The 24,086-nt window shown below is 43.2% G+C and overlaps 1 protein-coding gene across 7 annotated transcripts in view; it reads right to left on the bottom strand.

Annotated features, from left to right (window-relative positions):
• LTBP1 (latent transforming growth factor beta binding protein 1) overlaps nucleotides 1-24,086 on the bottom strand; it is a 941,660-nt gene that overhangs the window by 4,263 nt on the left and 913,311 nt on the right. For all 7 annotated transcript variants that reach the window (XM_033937066.1, XM_033937071.1, XM_033937073.1 and 4 more), the window contains one exon: nucleotides 6,003-6,116. In XM_033937066.1, coding sequence (XP_033792957.1) covers nucleotides 6,003-6,116 — 114 coding nt within the window. The remainder of the gene's footprint in view (nucleotides 1-6,002; nucleotides 6,117-24,086) is intronic.

The following is a 24,086-nucleotide window of genomic DNA, read 5'->3' as shown; positions in this document are numbered from 1 at the left end:
AGGATTAAACAAGTCATGCTTGGCTTTTCAATGTCCAAGTTGAACCAGTCTTAACACTTCCAATTACTTTAAACTACATACGAGTAAATAAAGTTTACTAATTTAAGGGTTCTTTGACTGAAGTGCGTTGCTTTTATGCTTACCCCTCCTTAACAGCAAAAATTAAAATGAACTAAGTGCAACAGCTGTGTAATAATTGCTGGGAACATGTCTAGCATGACCTCTGCAATTAAACAATGTAAGAGAGCTTGGTGCCGAACTCTTAGGACACTTAGTGATACCTTAGTGGAGGTGCCCTCCCACACCCAAGGATGCCTATGTGAAAAAGTAGATGTGGTTATGGACAGATAATAGTTAACATAGAAACATGATGGCAGATAAAGGCCAAATGGCCCAGCCAGTCTGCTCGCCTGCAGTAACCGTTCTCTTCCTCTCTCTAAGAGATCCCACGAGACAAACATAGAACTACGATGGCAGATAAAGGTGTCGTTAGGTGTCTGATATGTGTGCCGCCAAATTAGGCGAGTGAAAAACTGGTATTTGTCTTGCACGGATTTCACTCGCCTTTGGTGAGAGCGACACTACTTCCAAATTTCTTCATTTGCAGGTATGTTCATATTTTCATTTCCTTACTTTAGAATGTGGTTTAGTGTTGAAAGCTATATAAGATGCGCTTGTCCGCACGCTTGTGTCTTGCGCACATTTGAATACGAATGAACATGGTTGTGTTGAAAGCTATATAAGATGAGCAACAGAATCGCAAGATAAGCGAGTGTATAATAATAAAACGCTGAGCGCACATATGTACATGAAAGTTTTGCCGCCCGTGCACTCGCATAATTTCACCACCTAACAGTTTAAGCTATATAAAATGTGCGCTAGTGAATTGTAAAATAAACGAGTGTAGCAACAATAGGGTGCTGTATAAAAGCGCGACTACATGGTTATTTATATATAATAAAGCGCTGAGCGCGCATGCTCAGATCAAAGTTTCGTCGTTCGCGCGCATGTGACTATGAACCTAAAACACTGAGCGCGCATGCGCAGATCAAAGCACCTGCACCCGTTTAGTAAAGATTCTGGGAGTTAAATATGCTTTCTTCATACCAGAACAATTATGATCCTTCTTGGATCTGAACAGCCTGGCAAAGGGGGAGGTTCAGAAATTGTAGAACAGTAGTTAAAACTATGGGATTATTGCTGTTAAGCTTATTCCTAGATTTTTCTTTTGAGTCTCTCTTTATTATATCCTCCTCCTTCAAAGTAGTGGTCTGAGAAAGATTGAATTTATTTACTTTTTGTCAATTAGCATAATTGCTGAAATTCCTGTTATATGCTTTCTTTCTGTTTTACTTGTAACAAGAAGATTCTTGTGAAGCAAATTTAAATCTCAATAAAAAAGATGTTATTATCCTAATCACAACTGTTCTAACTGAGCAATAGATGGCAGCAAAATCTCACCACTGAGTAAAGAATCTCAATAGAGAGGATGTCAGAATCAGATTGAAAGTATCAGCTAATGGTAAATCCATTAAAATGATGTAAAAGTTATTTAATTTTGATAGTAATTGTCAACAAATGTTTAACCTGTTCTTAAATCAAAATTACAATATCATTTTGATAGTTTCTAAACCTGATGAGAGAATTGCTATTCCACTTGGATATGAAGAAATATGTGTCAACATCCAAATTATAGGCAACACATTTTTGTTGGACTAACTTAAAGAGGTTTTTTTTTTAACTGAACCTACATGTTAAAGGCAAATATTAACATGTGGTACATGCGAGAACTGTGCAGTATATGCAGATGTGACCAGCTTCTGCCCTGTATTTGATTGGATTTATTAATTTTATATACTGCCTTTCACCAGGGTGTAAAAGTGGCTTACAACTAATATACCATAAAATATAAAACATTACAAACTCATCAATAAATCCGATATAATAGTTAAACAAAGCATTATTTACGAAAACCCAGCTAAGAAGGGGCATCACAAATCTCATTAGGAAACAAATTCCACAGGAAAGATCAATGTAAGAGAACTCTCTTTTTCTAGTAGTTGACAGTTTTATCTCATCAAACACAGGAAGCTAAAGAAGACATTTCTGTGATGACCGAAGTATCTATTGAAGAACTGCATTACCTGTAGTACTAACATGGCATGGTTCTGCCCCAAATTAAAAAACTTAAAGGCATTGCAGTGGCAATTCTACCCACATGCACTTCCCCCTTTTGATTTTCCCACATACTTTTTGTCCACCCAGTCTACCAAATGAATATGGATGGAAAGGAAAATAATAATATTGCCTTTCTAAAGCTAGTAAGTTTAACAGGAAAGCCTTTTGACTTTTGGCTCAATATTGGAATGCTCTGAGAGCACAGTTACTTAGCTTAACAGGTGCTATTGGGAGATCAGGCAGATATTCTCACATGGATGACGTCATCCATGGAGCCCGGTAAGGACAGTGAAAAGTGTAGTGTCACTTAAGTTTCATAGAAGCTTCATGAATGTCCGCACCGCACATGTGCAAGTGCTTTCCCGTGTGACTTCAGCTCATGGTACTTCAGTTCTGTAAGAAAGCTACAAAGCCAACCAGGGGAGGTGGGTGAGTAGGTAAGAATATCTGACTGCTGTCCCCAGATAACCCCTGTTACGGTAAGTAACTGTACTTTATCCAAGGCAAAGCATGCAGCATATTCTCACATATGGGACTCCCTAGCTTAACTGAAAAATAGGATGGAGGGAGAGTTGGTCTTCAAGAAGCAAATAAGTTTTGAAGTACTGCTTGGCCAAATCTACCATCTTGTCTGGAAAATGTTTCCAGATAATAATGAAATGAAAGGTATGAATTGAGGACTTTGCAATGGGAGTAGATCTGAGAAAAGCTACGGAGGTTGTCATGGCTTGGACTTTGTGTGCTCTTACACATCCCTCTAGCGCAGGGGTAGGGAACTCCGGTCCTCGAGAGCTGTATTCCAGTCGGGTTTTCAGGATTTCCCCAATGAATATGCATGAGATCTATTTGCATGCACTGCTTTCAATGCATATTTATTGGGGAAATCCTGAAAACCTGACTGGAATACAGCTCTCGAGGACCGGAGTTCCCTACTCCTGCTCTAGTGGAAACCCAGCCTGAGCATAGCAAAAAGAAATGCAGGCCGCCAACCAAGCTGAAATAGTACGTTTGGTGACAGGAACTCCCAGTCAGTTAGGATCAAAAGAAATAAACAGTTGAGGAAAAGCCCTGTGTGGTTTCATGCATTGCAAATAGTACGCCAAGGCACGTTTACAGTCTAGAGCAGGGGTGTCAAAGTCCCTCCTCGAGGGCCGGAATCCAGTCGGGTTTTCTGGATTTCCCCAATGAATATGCATTGAAAGCAGTGCATGCAAATAGATCTCATGCAGATTCATTGGGGAAATCCTGAAAACCCGACTGGATTCTGGCCCTCGAGGACCGACTTTGACACCTGTGGTCTAGAGTATGAAGAGCTGTTTCTCCAGGATGGGAATGAGGTTTCAGGAAAAATACAGGCCAGGAACTGGTTAAGTGGAAGATAACAGAAGGTAGTTGTCAATAGAAATCACTCTGAGGAAAGGAATGTTAACCAGTGGTGTGCTTCAAGGTTCTGTTCCTGGGACTTAGGCTTCTGGCCAATTAGAGTCTTAGGCCAATCTCATTACATTCCAAGATGCACTGGGAAGAAGGCCTGACACTCCGGTTGGCCCAGGTGCCTAAGGCCCCTCCTTTCCATGATCAGCTCAGTAGCTAGGCGAAAAAATGCCCATGCCCAGCCCTAGGCGAGCTTAAGAGTCCCAACACATCTTCCTACACCTGCAACAGATGCCTACAGTGTATGCGGTCTGCTTGGGGGGGGGGGGGGGGTTAGAAAACGTGCATTCCAATTGGCTGGTTAGACAGCAGTAGGATGCCTACCCCTGCCTACAATCGGGAAGCTGTTTATAGAATTTGCTCCTAAAAACTGTTTCCCCCAAAATAAGACCTACCCCAAAAATAAGCCCTAGCATGATTTTTAAAGATGCTCCTAATATAAGCCCTACTCCAAAAATAAGCCCTAGTTAAGATTGACCCCCGACACTCCCCAACTCCATCCCTGACACTAGTGCTGCCCGATTTGCCAATCATCTCTCCCTTCTTCTCCTCCACCCCAATTCTTCCTCTTTCCTTTTTCTCCCTCCATGTGCAGCATCTTTCCTCGCCTCTCACCCATCCCCTTCTGCAGCAGCTCTGAGGCCTCTAAAAACAGCAGCAGCACTCCAAACTGGCTGCTTCACAGCCTTCCCCACCAGGGCCGGGCCTTCTTTCTACAGCGTCTTTTTATCCCTCCCTCCTATCCCTCTGTGCAGCATAACCCCACCATGAGCCTCACATACCTCCACTCCGAAGCCTCCAAAACTGCAGCTTTCCCCGCTGGGGCCTTCCCTCTGTCGCGTCACTGATGTCATCAGTGACGCGGCAGAGGGAAGGCCCCAGCGGGGAAGACCATGAAGCAGCCCATTCAGAGCGCTGCCTTCGCTGTTGTTTTGGAGGCATGTCAGGCTCATGGTGGGAGGGTTGGTGGGATTGCGCTGCACAGAAGGATGGGAGGGAGGGATAGAAAGACGCTGCAGAGAGAAGGCCCGGCCCTGGCGGGGAAGGCTGTGAAGCAGCCAGTTTGGAGTGCTGCTGCTGTTTTTGGAGGCCTCGGAGCTGCTGCACAAGGGGATGGGCGAGGTGAAAAAAGATGCTGCACATCGGGGGGGGGGGGAGGAGGGGGGAGAGAAAGGAAAGAGGAAGAATTGGGGTGGAGGATGGGAAGAGAGAGATGATTTGTTGTACATGAAAAAAAAAAATAAAAAAGACATTCACCGAAAATAAGCCCTAGTGCGTTTTTTGGAATGCAAATTAATATAAGACCATGTCTTATTTTCGGGGAAACAGTACTTAACTCTCTTTAGGAAAAGGTCCCCTTAATCATGATCCTGGGAAAGTCTTTTTTCAATATTAAATTATGCATGTTATCTGTATAAATGGCTTTGAAAATTATCTTTTAAAAACATATTTAACAGTTTACAGAAACAGTCATCAGTGACCCCTTGAAAAAAAAATTGTCAGGAATTAGTAATTACAATTTTTAGCCCTATATTCTATAAACGGCAACTTAACTTAGGCGCCAGTAGGTGCCCTACTGGGGCCTAAGTTAAGTCCAAAACGCTGTTTAAAGCGTACTTAAAATAAAATTAAAGACGCCTGCCAGTGCCTAAAAAACGCCACCAGAATTGCGCCTCTAGAGGCACTTTATGATGCCTAATGTCAATGTAGGTGTGGCTAATGTTGGAAGTGGTGTTAGGCTTCATGAAGTGCCTCTGGAGGCACGGTTTATGTAAAAGGTAGGCCTTGAAAACTCTGACCTACGTTTCCACCAACTACCTTTGCTGAAGACGTGATTCTACAAATGGTGCTGTTGTGTAATTGACACACGATCAGTGGCCGTTGACAATGGCGCCATTTATAGAATCTGGGCCTTAGTGGCTTTTCCTAGTGTTTTAAAGAGGTCCTCTAGTTTGTGTCTCTCCTCTATGACTTTCAGATCATAAATACTTTAAAAAAATCTATTTTACACATCCAGTTTCTGCAAAGTAAAACACGTTAGAAATGTTGGAACAATGTTTACAGCAAAACAGCAGCCCTCTCTTTGATGGCTTCTGCTCCAGAATGGATCTTATGAGCTATGCAGACTCTCTTAATGTAAAAGCCACTTTAAAGCTTCTCAGCGACACAAAGCACTAGGCACTTCTTGGCATAACACAGTTTGTTTTTTACTTTACTTCATGGTCTGTTATTCAGTGTTGCTAATGGAGTAGAATCTTAGATCACTGTTCAAGATCACGTCTCCATATTTAGGCAACTACTGTGTTTGCAGGTTAATTCATAGCAATGGGCTGATTTCACTATTTTTATATATTGTGGTATTGAAAAAAAAAATTAAAAGGATTCCTTACGGTCTTGAACTAAGTATGGATGTGTTACAGGTACATAGTGGTTCTCAAAGTCTATCAAAGCATCTTGTCCATATGGTCGTCGAATTGGAATGTTGCACAGCTGGGCATAATCCTCTGGAGGCAAAAGAGCAAAACAGAATACATACTTGTTATTGAATGTGAAGTTTAATAGTGGCTCACAAGTTTGTATTGCAAATAATGTTTGTTCTAATGAGTACTTTAAAACATTAACTAGAGGAATATCCTATGGATATTAGACTAAAAGAAATTCTACCCAGATTATTCAAATTATTTTAATGCAGTAAATCAACCTACTAGTGCAGCCTTCGCTAATAATTTAAAATGAGGAAAACATCCAGATCCAGTATTGCAACCAGAGAAGTGTGTTACATAATGGTTAGAGCTACAGCCTCTTTACCCTATTGTTATGGGTTCAAATATTGTGCTGCTCCTTGTGACGCTGGCCAATTCACTTAATCCTCCACTGTCCCAGGTACATTAGATAGACTGTGAGCTCACCGGGACAGATTGGGGACATGCTTGAAGTACCTGTATGTAAACCACTTTCAGTGTGGTCGTAAAACTACAAAAAGGTGGTATACAAGTCCCAATCTCTTTCCCTTCTAGATTTGTATAAAGCAGTACACTTTCAGTCACAGGTCAAAAACGCCCTTATAATTTCTGTCCTTTTAAACTTCAAAACTGAATCCAAAATTCTTTATAACACAATGAAAAAAAATAAATAAAAAATCAATCCTTGCCATAAATGAGCGAGACATAAAGCCTGCCCAATAATGGCCAGTGTTTCACCCAAAGGCTATCTCAGGGGCTCACAAATCAATTCTCAAGCATATGTGCTGCTAAATATGGGTAAAAGATTGGTCTTTGCAGTATGATTAATCTCTACCATTCTCCTATATTTATATTAGAATCATAAAAGTTATGGAGGCTATTTTAGAAGGGCTAGTGACGTTTACATGTATAAATAGCAGGTTTACATATGCAAATAATCCTACAAGTGAAAAAAAGGATTTTAGAACATTTACTCCCCCAGTACAAAAAAAGAAAAAATCCAGCTCCGCAAAGGAAGGCCCAACTCGATTAATCCACTGTTCTCCGCCAGTCCATATAGGAGTCCCAAACTTTGTGAAACAAAACAAAGCATTCATATTTAACAGCAGTAAGTTTAGACATCAGACATATATAATCCAATTTCACCAAGACTTCATCCAAAGAGGGAACAGTAGCTTTTTTCCAATGTCTGGCCACTACTACCTTAGTGGCCACAAAAAAGAAAGTTGCAAACTTTTGGGCCACCCGAGGGCCGGGCATGTAATAAATAATACTCTGCTCGCTGAGGATAGATCACACGAAGCATATCACTTAACATCTGCAAGATTGCTGACCAGAAGGAACTGATCTCGGACAAGACCACCAAATATGGAAGAAGGCCCCTCGCTCTCCATAATGTCTCCAGCATTGCGCACTAGTAGAATTAGACCTGTTTTAAAAGTGAATAATAGCCCAAAAGGTACACAAACGCCACCTGCAACCATAAGGGCTTTTGGGGTGGTAGAGATGTGGGTATAGTAGGTTGTTGGAGGGCTCAATATACACTAAAAGGGGGTTCTGGTGATATATGTACCTGGCACTCTTTATATGAAGTTCACAGCAGTGCCCCCTAAAGTGCCTCACTGCCCTGTTGGGATGTCTGCTTGGCCAGTCTATTAAAATGCTAGTCCCTCATGTCCAAATGGGCTTAATTTGGATGTTGTGAACATGGATGTTTTTGTATTTGAAAATGGCCAAAAAAGTTAGATGTCCTTAAGGGCCAAGATGTCCAAATAAGTAATTTAAAAAAATCCAAAACCCACAACCATTTGGACATCTAGCAATTTTTAAAATGGATGTTTCCACACTCTGACATTTGGACGACTTATGGGAAACGTCCAAAATCAGACTTAGATGTACCATTGAAAATGCCCCTCCATGTCACATCACTTCAGGGTCTGCGCATGTAAATGTTGGAGAATTTTGCAATCTACAGATGCAAGTGTTGAGATTTCACAAAATTGGAAATCCAAAGAGAACCCAATTAATGAACCAAGTTCCAAAACTCACATTTTGGGATTTTTTGAGGGCTTTTAAAACAATAGAGAGGCAAGTTCAATTGCTCCTCAATGGCTCCTCCAAAGCCTAGGTCCATGAGTGGTTAACAGATTAAGTTTAAATAGCAACAGGCTGTTTTTTAAAAGTATATATGTATTGCCATTGCAAATTAGAAAATATATACATGTTTTTAAGATATGACAAAACCACAGCCAACACATAAGTTCGTGTAATCCTTTTTCTTCTTCTCTACCCACTATTTTAAGTTCTTGTAAACCGTGTCGAGCTCCATTCTCACGGAGATGATGCGGTATATAAACTTAAGGTTTAGATTAGATTAGATTAGATTAGATACTACTAATTATCAAAGTTACAATTACATTCTTTTTCTCCCAGCACCATATAGCAAACTCTTAAATGTTCATATATAGCCGAGTATATTATTTCATTTTTTTTTTTTTCTCAATAAACATGTTATTTTTTCTTGGATCAAACAGAGTCAGTTACCACCCAAATCACTTTAATTGGCTGTATAATGCTTGCCATAAATATTCATCGGTCCAATTTTTATGTGATTATATTTAACTAGTCTTATAGCCCGTTACATTAACGGGTGCTAGAATATATGTGTGTGCCTCTCTTTATTTCTTTCTCTCTCTCTCTCTCTCCTTAGCCGCTTTCTTTCTATCTGTCTTTCTTTTTCCTTGGCTGTCCATCACCACCCCTTGCCTGCTCCCCCTGTCCATTCTCCCTTCCTTTTACCTCTCCTGTGTCCACCACCACCCCTTCAAAGCTCTCCTTATGCAGCAGCAGCCCTTCTCCCTTTGTTTTACCTCCCCCCTGTCCAGCAGCACCTTCCTTCTCCCCCTGTCCAACATTAAGTCTCCGTTCCTTTTTCTCCCCCTCTCCTCCTTCTTATCCCTATGATACACTTACCTTGCTCTGCCCCTGATCAGAGGTTCCTGACAGCCGCCCAGTTGCACCCATTGGAAAAGTTCCATCTGCGGCATCCCGCACCCCTCCTGACGTGACTCCCGCTGTCTTTCTTTCTGTCTGTCTCTGTCCCTGGCCCCCTTTGTCTGTTTGTCTTTGTGTATATCTCCCTGCCCCTGTGTCTTTCTTCTTTTCTTTCTGTCTCCCTTCCTCCCTCTGTCTGTCCAAAGCAGCATTCCCTCCACCTCCATTTCCCTCCCCCCACACCAGTTCCCTGTGCACCTGGCCCTGTGTCTTTCTTCTTTTCTTTCTGTCTCCCTTCCTCCCTCTCTCCCTCTGTCTGTCTGTCCAAAGCAGCATTCCCTCCCCCTCCATTTCCCTCCCCCCACACCAGTTCCCTGTGCACCTGCCCCTGTGTCTTTCTTCTTTTCTTTGTCTCCCTTCCTCCCTCTGTTTGTCTGTCCAAAGCAGCATTCCCTCCCCCTTCCATTTCCCTCCCCCCACCAGTTCCCTGTGCAGCAGCATTAGCGTTTCCTCTACCCCCTTTCCCTTCCCACAGTCGCGACTACAAACGCGGTCCCGAGTCCTTTGCCGCCCCCCCCCCCCTTCCCTTCCCGCGGGCCCGACTACACATGGCGATTCAAGCAGCGTGTGCAGCAGTCTTCACACACTGCTTCGGGTCCTTCTACTGCCCTGATTTACTCTGGGAAGTCCGGAGCAAATCAGGGCAGTAGAAGGGCCCGAAGCAGCGTGTGAAGACTGCTGCACACGCTGCTTAAATCGCCAGTCGGGCCCGCGGGAAGGAAAGGGGGGGCGGCAAATGACTCGGGTCCCGGGCAGCGGAAAGTTGCTGGGCTCCTCGGTGGGGGCGCTGAGCAGCCGCGATCCCTCTCCTCCCAGACCCCCCCCCCACCCCCTGGAGGAACGGAGATCGGCGACTACAGCCGCTGGCTTCGGTGTCTTCTATCCACTGCGGCCAACCCTAGCGGAAACAGGAAGTAGTCAGAGAGGGCGGGCCGCAGTGGACAGAAGGACAGACAGGAAAGCCAGCTTTAGTGCGATGCAGCGCTTTTCTCTTCATTTAAAAGCGGGTGAGTCGGTGAGAAGGAGGAGGTGGTGGTTTTGGCAGTGAGTGAGGGCGGGAGGGAGGGGGGGAGTTGCCGGCTGTGCTGTGCTTTCCCGATCTGTCAGCCGCATACGCACTCTGACCACGGACCTACAGATCAGGGATCACAGTTCAGGCAGGTCTGAGTGCGCATGCGCGGCTAGCGTTTTATTATATAGGATAATTCCTTACTCTTTTACTATCCTTAATTGCCAAGTTGTATTGAAAACAACATTTATCTTACGAAATTTTGCTCAGGAAGTCCAGTTGCCATCAGTTATGTTTCTTTGCCTGCTTTCGAACACTTGCATTGAGGGGCAACTGTACCTCTCTATAGATTAAAAACCCACAAAAAAATTAGAGTTTTGGAGCTTGGCTTATTAATTGGTCTCTTGGATGTCTAATTTTGTGAAATCTGACACTTACATCGGTAGATTGCAAAATTTCTCAACAGCATTTACATGTGCAGAGCCCAAAGTGATGTTGCTCTTTTTTTCTAAGAAGTATATTTGTAAAACAGTTGTTTCTACTATATGTGCCATTTTTCCAGCATACTTATAGGTATTTACAAAAGACTCTTTGGTCAATGCAGCTTCCGTAAATTACTTTGCACATTTTGGACATCTTGACTTTGGCATCCCTTTCCTATCATAAAAACCTATGAAAATTAGGCTTTACCTATGTTCATTTACAAATGCGTGTATTATGTTTACTCAGGTCCATGTTGCAAAACCAATTAGGCTTCCTGTGAGTATGATGTTTTGCTGAATTTATTAAAGGGGGGTACAAATTTTTGGTACACTCATAGCAGCCTATATTCAAGAACTTTGAGTTGCTGACACAGATGCCTTAGTTTTAAGTATCTAAAGCTAGGTAAAATATCAGTCAAATTTAAGCACCTAAGTTTTGATTTGAAAACAGACCTGCTATAAACCTGATATACATAGTTTGCTTAGGTTGAAAAAGGGATGCAAGGCCATCCAAAATTTGCAGAGCTCTTTACAAAAATGTCACTGAATATAGAGCATTTTGTAATATACCTATACAGCCACAGGAAAAGCACAAGTATTTGGTGGCATATACAGAAGAAACAGCCATTCTACAAATCAAGTTTCAAGTTTATTAAAATTTTGATATACCGACCATCACAAGTATCTGGTTGGTTTACAATAATATGAGATAAAAATTATAAAAAAACTAGTATTTTAGCCCGTTACATTAACGGGTGCTAGAATATATGTCTGTCTGTCTTTCTTTCTTTCTGTGTCTCTCTCCCTCCCGCTGTTTTTCTTTTTGTCTGTCTTTCTCCCTGGCCCCCTTTGTCTGTCTGTCTTTCTGTATCTCTCTCTGCCCCTGTGCCTTTCTTCTTTTCTTTCTGTCTGCCTTCCTCTCGCTGTCTGGCTTTCTTTCTATCCATCTGTCTCTCCCCCCCCACACTTCCCTGTGCAGCAACCACAGCAGCATTCCCTCCCCCTCCATGTCTCTGTGCAGTAGCATTCCCTACTCGCCACTACTTCCCTGTACAGCAGCATTTAGATCCCCACCTTCCCTGTGCAGCAGCCACAGCAGCACCAGCATTCCCTCCCACCCCACACCACTTCCCTGTACAGCAGCAGCGTTTCCCTTACCCCCCTTTCCCATCCCTCGGTCTTGACTGCTCCCTTAGTCCCTTGCCGCCCCCACCCTTCCCTTCCCGCGGTCCGACCATCTGCCGATTCCAGCAGCGTGTATAGCACTCTACACACGCTGCTTCGGGGCCTTTTACTGCCTTGATTTACTTTGGCACGTCCCTGATGACATCATCAGAGACGTGGCAGAGCAAATCAGGGCAGTAAAAGGCCCTGAAGCAGCGTGTGTAAAGTGCTGCACATGCTGCTGGAATCAGCTAGTTTTGAGTGGGGACCGCGGCATCCCTTCGCGGCTGGGGTGTTTTGGGCTTCCCTTCCCACCCCACGGCTCCTCTCGATCCCGCCAGCGTCGGAAGCCTTCTCAGATGCTGGTGAGAGGAGCCGACACGGAGAGCAGGAAGTCCAGCGCTGGCGACGAGTGGTTGGTGCTGGAAAGTAAGGCTGGGGACTCGCGCATGCGCACTCCTGCAAGGCCACGGACCTACATCTCACAGATCAGGGAAAACGGAAGCACACAGTTGAGTGCGCATGCGCGGCTAGCGTTTTATTATATAGGATTGTATATAAAAAAAACAAAATAAAAATAGAGGGGATAATGTTGATACAAAAACTTGATTACGAAGGATATGAGACAAAAGAAAAGGGAAGGTTTTTAAATTACATTGTATAAATAAAAATAAAATGAGAAAAGGAGGGGAGGAGGGGAGGATGTTGTCCTGTTTTTATTTGGATTTCAGTTGGGATTTTGATAAGTATCTTTAAAGAGGAGTTTCATGATGTTCATGCATATAAAAATGCTAGCACTTACATTTAAGGTACATCCAAGGAGACCCCAAGTAAAGAGCCAAAACTCATGTTTGCTTTTTGTTTTTTTTTACTTTTAAGGTGGCCTTAAATGCTAAATAAGTAAGTACAATTGCCCCCACAATCATTCCTCCAAATTCCAGGTCCACATGTTTGTGTGCCTGGGAACAGGTGTAAATACAGATGGGAAATTTTTAGATCTATACATCTATTTCCACTGCAAGAGAGGAAATCCATGTATACTTTTCAGGACAGCTCAAACCATACTCAGAATATGCTCCCTTCAGATCTATACAGGCCATGTGCATACATATATAAGCGTAGGGTTACCAGATGTGCAGGAAAACCTGGACATATCCTCTTTTTAGAAGCTCCCGGACAGACTTTCCAAAACCCAGCATTTGTCCGGGTTTTGGAAAGCCCTGACGAGAACAGCAGCATCTGGAGGGCCTCTGAGCATGCACAGATTATGTTACACACATCTGCGCATGCTCTAGGCCACAGTTCTTCAACCTCCGGTCTGCGGACCGGTGCTGGATTCGAGGATTCGAGTCCCCGCAGCAACGAAAGGTGTCGGCGTCAGCTGACTTGCAACTTCCTATTGCCGTGGCTGTGCCGGGACTTCTGCCGCATATGTTTCCTGCCTTGTCTCCGCACCTCCAGACCAGCAGCGGCAGCCCTGTGTACTTTTAACTTTGGCACAGAGCTGCCCCTAAGCAGTAGTTTAGCGCGGTTTCATGAGGCAGCCTCGGGGGCCATTGCTAGGCCGGCCCACTTCGATGATGCGATGTGGGCCGGCCTAGCAAAGGCCCCGAGGCTGCCTCATGAAACCGTGCTAAACTACTGCTTAGGGGCAGCTCTGTGCTGAAGTTAAAAGCACACAGAGCTGCCGCTTGCCTAAAGACTCTTGGGCCGCTGAAGGAGGGCAAAGAGCAGCTATCCTGGAGGTTTCCCTTCCTCTCAACTTTGTAGGTCCCTTTTTTCCACCTTTTTTTTTTTTTCTTCAAACGGCAACGGGCCCCAGCATCAACATCAAATAAGTTCCACTGTTCCTTGTAAGCGGTTCTGCTCAGCCAAAGCTTCCCCTCTGACATGAGCCACCCTCAGGGGAAAGAAAGTGACCCGCAAAGGTGAGGGAAAGGGGGGCAGATGATGGAATGGAGGAGATGAGAGAGAGAAGGGGACAGATGATGGAAGTGAGAAGAAGGGAGAGAGAGCAGTTGAGAGGGGAGAGCAGATGCTGAATGGAAGTGGGGAAAGAACACATACTGGATAGAAGGAGGAGATAAATAAAGGGGGAAGAAAATAGTAAGATAATGGAGGGGTGAGGGAAAGGGGTGACAAGCTGTGGGTAGACACAGTGAAAAGAGGGAAACAGGATTAAATAGTAAGAAAGAATTTAATTTAGATGGAGGCAGAAAATAGAGAAGGAAGACCAGAGAAGAAAAGGGAAGAGAGAGCAGAGAATGATATCAGATCTGAGTGAAGGAAATGAGAAGAGAGAGATGCTAAAAACCACAGGGGGGAGGGAAGGACAGAGATGCCAGACCATAAGGGGAACAGAAGATAGATGATGGATGCCAGACCAAATTGGGGGGAGGGGGGGGGGCAGGAGGAGAGATGGCAGGGAAAGACAGACAGTGAATGGAAGGGGCAGATGCTGGACTGAAGAGACAGAGAAGGTTATCATGCCGCTGTATTGGGCCATGGTACGCCCTCACCTGGAGTACTACATCCAGCACTGGTCACCATACATGAAGGAGGACACGGTACTACTTGAAAGGGTCCAGAGAAGAGCGACCAAGATGGTTAAGGGGTTGGAGGAGCTGCCGTACAGTGAAAGATTAGAGAAACTGGGCCTCTTTTCCCTCGAACAGAGGAGATTAAGAGGGGACATGATTGAAACATTCAAGATACTGAAGGGAATAGACTTAGTAGAGAAAGACACTATTCACCCTCTCTAAGGTAGGGAGAACGAGAGGGCACTCTCTAAAGTTGAAGGGGGATAGATTCTGTACAAACATAAGGAAGTTCTTCTTCACCCAGAGAATAGTAGAAAGCTGGAATGCTCTTTCAGAGGCTGTTATAGGGGAAAACACCCTCCAATGATTCAAGACAAAGTTAGACAAGTTCCTGCTGAATAAGAACGTGCGCTGGTAGGGCTAGTCTTAGTTAGGGTGCTGGTCTTAGAACAGAGGGCCGCCGCGTGAGCGGACTGCTGGGCATGATGGACCACTGGTCTGACCCAGCAGTGGCAATTCTTAAGTTCTTAGGGCAGATGCTGGATGGAAGAGAGTGAAACAGGGCCACCATCAGAAATTTCTGGGCCCCTTACTGAGCAATCCTATTGGGCCCCCACGCCCCCCTTCCCCCCCCCCCCCGACACCCCCCCTTCTTCCATGGGCTGAATACACATATACTTTTCTGCTAATGCTCCACCTAAGCCAGTCCCTTAAAATCTTCTCACGTCCATTGGGTGATTTGGCATAGAGGAGATATTCATAAAAAGAACGTCCGTCAAGATCTTTACTCATAGACTGTGCCATTTGCTTTAAATCATCTTCCATCATTAATCCAAATTGCACAATTCTTTCTCTGTCTTTGTCCTGAATGACATCTGGCCATATTGCTGGATCCTTCCAGTCAACAAATTTATGAGCAGGCGCGGAGAACGCATTTTTAAACAAATGTAGTTTATCCTTGTACTCCTTATGTAATTTTAATCATCTATGGATATGTTTGTATGTTTATTGTTCAAATGGTTTTATTTATTTCCCCAAATTTATTTTTGTTATACGCATTGAAAATATTTGATATTGCGTTTAAATCAAAATCTCAATAAACTTGAAACTTGAAACGAGTGCCCGTGAGATTGTGGGAGGGTTAAATACTCAAAACTTAGAGAATAACAATTTACTTAAAGTTTTTGCTACGCCAGCTTTCTGGTATCTTTACATACAGTGGCGTACGTAGCATATGTAACACCCGGAGCCCATCATTTTTTGGCACCCCCCCATCTGTAAGAAAAACATGATTTTTAGTAACAAACCACACGTCACACATGAGTACCTAGGAAAAGGCAGCATCTTACATATTGCAGTGAGCAGTACATCAATACACCCATTGTAAAACTAAACAAGCCAGACCAGCACAGATCAATCCTACACCGTCAATCCTAACAGAAAACCATGTCTTTCGAACACACAGAACACAGAAAACACCTTCACCTAGTATGGAATATGTCATCACAAACTAACCCCTCACTCTTTTACAAAACTGTAGTGTGGATTTTAGCCACAGTGGTAACAGCCCTGACACTCATAGAATTCTGAGCATCAGAGCTGCTACCACCACGGCTGGCACTAAAAAACGCTCCACAGTTTTGTAAAAGGGGGGATAAAATAGAAATACACAGTTTCAACGCTCTAGCTCAGAGGTGCCCAAACTTTTTGAGCTTGTGAGCTACTTTAAAATGACCAAGTCAAAATGATCTACCAACAATAAAATTAAAAAACACAAAGCACACTATACGCTGAGAAAATGTTAATTATCATTCCTATTCTGCTTTTTTTTTTTCAAAGAGGTCAAGGCAGATGACTCTATGCATTGTCACCTCAGTAACAACCATACAAAAATAGACAAATATACCCTCCATCCTTTTTATTAAACCACAATAGCAGTTTTTAGCGCAGGGAGCTGCGCTGAATGCCCAGCGCTGCTCTTGACGCTCATAGGCTCCCTGCGCTAAAAACCACTATTGCGGTTTAGTAAAAGGGGACCATATTGTAAAATATAGACAGCAGATATAAATTCAGAACTGTGCATAGTAAGTGAAGGGAAGTTTTCATCTCTGGGAATTTACCCAGTTAACTATTAAGTTATTTGGGCAAATTCCTTTGAAAACTGTGGTAATACTGCCTCCACTTTGCTAAATTTAAAACAAAATCATTTTTCCTACCTTTGGTGATTTCATGAGTCTCTGGTTGCACTTTCTTCTTCTGACTGTGCATCCAATCTTTCTTCCCTTCTTTCAGCCTGTATGCTTCCTCTCCTCCACACCTCATTCCCTCCCCCAACTTTTTCTTCCTCTCTTCATGCCCTCTTTCTTTTTTCTGTTTCTCTTCTTTCCTTCTGTTTCCCTGCCTTCTTTCTGTTTCCCTGCCTGCCCCCTTTCTTTCTCTCTCCCTGCCGTTCCCCCAAGCCACTGCCACTGCCATCGAGGAACAGGACCCACCAATGGATAACAGGCCCCAAAGCCGACGCCGACGCTTGCTCTCCCTGCTTCGGGCTGACCAGCATTCCTCCGACGTCAATTCTGCCGTCGGAGAGGAAGTTCCGCCCAGCCAGTCAGCGATTGGCTGGCCCAAACTTCCTCTCCGACAGCAGAATTGACGTCGGGGAGAGGAAGACTGATCGGCCCGATAGATTAGATCGCCAAGACAAAGTGAGTCCTGGGTGATCGACTCACTTTGCCTTGGCGAGCTACTGGCGCCCCTGCCTTAGAACACTGCCTAGGACCCTGGGGGAGCCCGGGCCCCCTGTCAGCTCCGGGCCCCTGAATGCAGGACTGGTAGTACTGCCCTGATGGCGGCCCTGGAGTGAAAAGGCAATGAAAGCAGAAACCAGAGACGACAAAAGGTAGAAAAAAATAATTTTATTTCTATCTTGTGATTCAAATATCAGATTTGAAATATGTATCTTGCTAGACATAACTGGGGAGTGCAAAGCCCAGGCAGTGCTTCTTTAGCTTCCAGTTGGCTTAGGGCTCTCTCTGACCAGGGGGCAGTTGCCCTAGTTCCACTCCCCTAACACCATTCCTGTCATGTGTGACTGTGGTATTCTGTTACGCAAGGCACAGGCGGAATAGAAATCCCTAATGTAATGTAATGTAATGATATTTGTGTAGCATTCTGTAATAATTTGGCTTATTCAGTTTTCTTGATAGAAGAGGGGATATATGTGAAGGGGAGGGGAGACAGGGGTTTTGTTGATCTTTGCCCTGTATTATTTGTATTTATAAAATGACAATTGTATAGAATATTGTTTCTTTTTATACTTTAATAAAATATGTTCAGTAAAAAATCATAACTATTTGAGGCTTGTGCGGATGAGATAAGATGGTTTGTAGGACCGAGCTCGTGGGGTCGGGGCGGCGATGGTTTTTAAAAAAAATTTCAGTAGTTTGCCGGTCCACAAAATAATTATTTCCGCCGGTCCATAGGTGTAAAAAGGTTGAAGAACACTGCTCTAAGCCCTCCAGAAGCGGCTGGAGCTCATCCGGAAGGAGGCTTTGTAGGGGCAGGGCTTGAGTCAAAATGAGGTGGGGCTGGAGGCAGAACAGGGCAGGGTCATGTGTCTGGAGTTTCCTAGAGAAAAATATGGTAAACCTATTTAAGCGCTAGCCCTGTGCAATAAATGCAGGGCAGATGTTTACTATGCTCTGATATTTATCACACAGGCTTTACACTTACTGCATTATAAGTTTTTCATTTAAGGTGTGGCAAGTGCACAGATTTACCACACTTTAATTAACAGGCCCCAAAGTGCAGTAATGAAGCATGTTTCAAGAGATCACAAGTTTCTCCTCTTTCCCTTCCTACCTTAAAACTTTAACATAAAATATGCAGCAGCATTTGAAGTTTTTATAGTTATTTTGCTGGAGGAAGAAAGAGATAATCTACATCTCTGTTCTATATTTAAGTCTTCATTCACTTGACAGCATTTTAACTCTGTTTCTGCCGAGATATTCAGTTATTTTTTAAATTTCTTAATGTCAACAAGCACTTTTTATATCATCTCCCTAAGACTTGATAATCACCCCACTCAGATGGTTATTCTTATCTACTTCAAAATGTAAAGTCACAGTACTTCTGCCTCTTGAAAACATCTGTTCTTTCATAGTTCTATCAAAAATTGATCCTTTGAGCACAGACTGATAAAATCCTTGATGTATGCCTGTGGCTACACATCCATTCACTTCTAAGGACAGTTGTGGATGCTAAAGTCTAGTAATGTTCAATGTTATCATAGTGCAATTTTTCTTTACTCAGGTTCTTCAAATTGTACTTGGTGCTGGTCACTATGGCAAATATATATATATTTTAAAATAAAAAGTAAACACAAAAATAACCCCCTCCCCCAACAAAATTAAATTTATTACAAAACTTGATAATAGATCTCCAAAGAGTAAACTGATTGAGGTCTCGTGCCCTAGCTTTTCTTGGCTATTAATATGGAATTCGTTTTTGTTTGCATTGGAGAAATCATGTTTGCTGTGCCTTTTTATTTTGCATTTTTTTATGTTTATGTATTTACAGTTTACTACATCAGTCTTATAAGAACATAGGAAACAAGTGGCCACATCTGAATTGTATTTAACATGCTCACTGTCTGACTCTACAAGAAAGGCTATCAGGTTTCTTTCTTTTTTATTTAAGAGCTCTGCCTCTCTTTGAAGGGGAGCCAGCAGACACAACAAGATTGAGACTATTTAAAACAGGCAGGTTGTCTTCATGTCTTTGCCAAAACCAGGAAATACATGTCCTCTGTCTGGGTTCTGTCATGGCTATCTTTTATTCCCCAGTGCAGAGAAATGAGAACTACAAGAATCAGGCAGGCATAGGGCCAAGTTAAAGCCTTTCCTATTCATTCACAATAGCAAAACCTTCTTGTAAAGTTTTAAAAGAAAGAGTTGCTTAAGAAATTCAAGTGATTTATTTGCTAACTCCCATATTGGATTGAGCATACCTACTGACCATAAGTAACAGAGAAAGATAATTATCTCATTGAAGACTTACATTTAGAAGTCCGTTATCCTGTTCTAGAACATTTTTGTATTGCTTTTAGATGCTGATGAATGATCAACAATAGCGGGCGTAGTAAGGGGGAGGGCGGACTGCCCAGGCGCTATCTTAATGGGGTACATAAGAACATAAGAAATGGCTTCGCCGGATCAGACCCTTGGTCCATCTAGACCGGCGACCCGCACCCGCGGAGGCCAAGCCAGGTGTTCCCTGTTGAGAAACCTTGTTTACTCGTATCCCTCAATGTGATTTGCGAGAAGGTGTGCATCCAACTTGCCCTTGAATCCCGGAATGGTGGTCTCCATCACAACCTCCTCCGGGAGTGCGTTCCAAGCGTCAACCACTCGTTGTGCGAAGCAGAATTTCCTGATATTTGTCCTGGGTCTGGTGCCCCTCAGCTTCAATCCATGACCTCTTGTCCGAGTCTCATTGGACAAGGTGAATAACGATGTGTCTTGCTCTATTTTGTCGAATCCTTTTAATATTTTAAAAGTCTCTATCATGTCCCCCTCGCAGTCTTCTCTTCTCGAGGGTGAACAACCCCAGTTTTCCGAGGCGTTCTTTGTAGCTCAAGTTCTTGATACCTTTAACTAGCTTCGTGGCTCGTCTTTGCACCCTCTCCAGCAGGGTTATATCCTTCTTTAGGTAGGGAGACCTGTGTTGGACACAGTATTCCAAGTGTGGTCTGACCCTTGCTCTGTAAAGCTGCACTATGATGTCCTCCGATCTACTTGTGATCCCCTTCTTTATCATGCCCAACATCCTGTTTGCTTTCTTTGCTGCCGCTGCGCATTGCGCTGATGGCTTCAGGGTCCTGTCTATCAGCACCCCCAGGTCCCTTTCTTGTTCGCTCTTGCCCAATGTTACACCTAACATTTTATATTCATGTTCTACGTTTTTCTTACCCAGGTGCATCACTTTGCATTTGTCTATGTTGAACTTCATCTGCCATTTTTCTGCCCATTTCTCTAGCTGGTTCAAATCTCTCTGGAGTTCTTCTATGTCCTTTTGTGACCCAACTGCCCTACATAGTTTTGTGTCGTCTGCAAACTTGATTAAATTACTTGTTGTTTCTTCTTCCAGGTCGTTTATGAAAATATTGAACAAGATGGGCCCAAGGACCGAACCCTGGGGTACACCGCTCGTCACCTTTTCCCAGTCTGAGAACTTCCCATTTATGCCCACTCTCTGCAATCTGTTTTCCAGCCATTTGCCTATCCATCTTAGTATATCTCCTTCTATTCCATGGCTTTGTAGTTTCTTCAGACTCCTCTTTGCCTCCCCCCAACCCTCGTACCTCTTTGGCTCATTGCCGATGCGAGCAGCATCTCCAACCTGCTGCTCACGCCAGTCTGGATAAATTTAAGAGTAGTTAAAAATGCTTTCTTTTTAAAGATGCCTACAACTGATTTATCCCACGCCTTTTTAATTTATTTTTATTTCTAAAATTAAAATATTTCCCCATTTTACCCTTTTGTTTTTATCCATACGTTTTAATTTTTTTAAGAATTGTAATTTTTCCCTTCTATCCTTTTTTTATTACCCTTCCCCCCACCCCAATATGGTATGGGGCTCATAAAAAAAAAAAATCATCTAAAAAGTAGCCTAAATGGGTACTTGGATGATCAAAAAGCCTGATCGTCCAAGTACCCATAATCAAAGCTGGTTTTAGACTTATCTAAAACCAGCTTAGGCCTTTCCCCTGCCTCTAAACGCACAGAGAGAAATGAGGCATTTATAGAGGAGGGGAAAGGGTGGGCGGTGGGCGGGAGGTGGGCCAACCTACACCTAGGCGTACAAAACGTATAACCAAAGATTTTGACAGGTTGCCTAGGTCAGCACTTATACATTTTGACTTAGACCAAGTCAAAACAGATATAAGTGCCGAAAAAGGGGCCGCTGTGCTGATGGCAGCTGGCACGATCAGTTCAGCGGCCCGGCAATCTACCCACCCCCCCACCGCAACCATCGCGGCAGGAGAGATGCCTCACCTCCCCTACCACGATGCGATCACCCCTCTACCTGAACTGCCGCGACCCGCAGCAGGAGAGATGCCCAATCCCTATCTGCCCACATATCCCAAGTAATCTCCACCTCCTTCTACTACCTTCGCCAACTGAAAAGGATCAAACCCTACATCTCCCCACCTGACCTCGCCCAACTCCTCTACGCATATGTCCTCTCCAGAATGGATTACTGTAACTCCCTATTTAATGGACTAACCAAAAATAATCTCAAACGCCTCCAACGGGTCCAAAATGCAGCTATCCGCCTCCTACACAACCTCAACTACCATGATCCCATCTCCCCAGCACTCCGTGCTGAACACTGGCTCCCAATTAGCCAGCGCTGTGCTTTCAAGGCCCTGGCAATAGCCCACAAGAGAATTTACTCCACCACCCCCTCCTACATAAAATCCAAGCTTCCCATCTACACTCCCACTCTCCGCTCAAAATCGGAGATACGCCTATGCACCCCCCCCCCCCCCCCCCGGAAGGTCCCTCCTCTCAGAAACTGCCCACAAACGATCCTACAGCCACTTCATTCCACAACTCTGGAACCAACTCCCCTCTCAACTCAGACAACTCATTATTAACATTCCGTAAAATGGTAAAGACCCTCCTCTTCAACTAAAGATCACACTCAGTCTACTCCCCCCCTTAAGCCCACCTCTCTCCTCTCTCCCCTATCTTCTCCCTAAATTTCAATATAGTCCTCTCTTAGTCTATACTCTGACAAATTGTATCTAAACTCAAATAACTTGTACTTAAACTAAACTACTTATACTTAAACTCTACTCTTAATTTGCTGTATACTCCCTGTATTTAAATTACTACACAATCTTGTATGTCCAAACATTTAAACCTATTGTACTTCTTATATGTCTAATTACTCTCCATTGTGTATGTTCACTTGTAGACCGTTCTGAGCTACTGGGAGGACGGGATAAAAATCTAAATAAATAAATAAAATAAACAGCTGAACGTAGAGGCAGGCCATTATAAAAAAAACCAACAACCTCCTTTTGGACATTTTCCCTGCTTCTACTTTCAACGTTTAAGGATAAAGGGGGACTTAGATTTTTTTTTTATTATGCCCCTCTATATGTTTATCTTAGATTTTATTGTACACTTTGAAATTTTATGTTAAGGGTTTAATCAAATTTTAATAAACTATAAGACACTTCCTAGTTGCGGGACCAGGAAGTGATGTCAAAGGAAGAGCCAAGGCCGGAGATGCTGCACAAGCTGGTGAAGAGTTAAAGAGGTATGGGGAGGAGAAAAGGCGCCATGCAGCCTTTGATGATCTAACACTTTGAGACTGATGCAAAAAGACTCAATAGCCTGGCACTAGGGATTCCCATCTGTGTAATCTCATTATCCTGCTTGTCTTGAGAGAAAGTTATTCACCTGTTGCTGGTGTTCCTCTAGGACAGATTACTACATCCCTCACACCTCCCCTGAATTCTCTATGCAAAAGTTTTCAGAAGGTTTAGAATGCTGGACAATGTACGCATGGGGGCTCTACTGGTGATATCACTCCTCTGTGGTAATCTCATTGACTTGTTTGTCCTCAGAGAACTCTTGCAGTAGACATATATCCGGGGTGAGAAAACAAGATAGCCTATAAAATAGTCACAACTGCTATGCAGAATATACAAAGAAAAGAAATTCAAAATCTATATGCATAAACAACTCCAAATATCTCACTTATCATCTCACTTATCAGTAAGCGAGTATTCCGTACAAGTTGAGAGACCACTTGCAGTCAATTATCATCCATACGAGTAGGGCAATTCTCCTTTAGAAAAAGTGTTCCATGAAATTTTTGTGCGATTGTGGAGAGTGACCTGCATTCGTGCAAGGTAAAACATACTGAATTGGGAGTTGACTACTTTTAACTGCAGGTCATAGTGCCAGAAGCTGTCTAAGAAAACACACTGTATTTTTGTTAAGGTTCAAAATAAAAATCTTGACCAGAGCTTTAGACCTTTAATCTTGACCAGAGCTTTAGACCTAGCACACTGCATGATTTCTAGCATTTGGGTATAACAAACACTTTTAAGACAAAGGGGTGTGGATAGCAATCTTTTTGGTTTTTTTGTGATGGCTCTTTCAATTTTGAAAGCTCTGTCAAAAAAGAGACCAAGTATTATATCCTCCAGCATCTGTCTGCTCTTCTATCTTGGTAGTAAGCTGTCCTGCTGTGGGAAATCTTTAAAGTAGCTTGGTCCTCAGGGAGGTATTCTTTTATTTCTTTCCTCTTTCTCACAGGGAGTCCCAGTTGTCCAAGTCCTTAATGGCACTACTTGTTAAGGTTAAAGTAAGAAACTTAAGTAAAGATTCAGTTCTTAAATGTTAATTTCTATAATAGAAACCTTCTCCTGTCGCTACTGTCAGGGCTCTGCACTGACTCAATCGCTCAGGAAAAACCCCCCAAAACTAATTCATAATAGCAACGGCTTCAGGCTCCTCCAGGCAATATGGGTGGTATAGTTGAATTGCTTAAACATAGCATCTGAGAAATAAGTACCACTCTTTGAACATGAACCTTGAAAGATTGCAATATAAAAAATTTTGCTTTACACCATTCTGCCGTTTTCCATTTGAAACAACTTGTGTGGCAAATGAAATAGCGTGAAGAAAATCAATCATTATTTAAAACCTTTAGGCAGTAGTTTGCCTTTTTTATAAATTTGAGT

This window comes from Geotrypetes seraphini, chromosome 3 (assembly GCF_902459505.1).
Source record: "Geotrypetes seraphini chromosome 3, aGeoSer1.1, whole genome shotgun sequence".
Taxonomy (NCBI): Eukaryota; Metazoa; Chordata; class Amphibia; order Gymnophiona; family Dermophiidae; genus Geotrypetes; species Geotrypetes seraphini.
The sequence above is the reverse complement of the archived record's forward strand: the minus strand, read 5'-3'. Positions and strand labels throughout refer to the sequence as shown.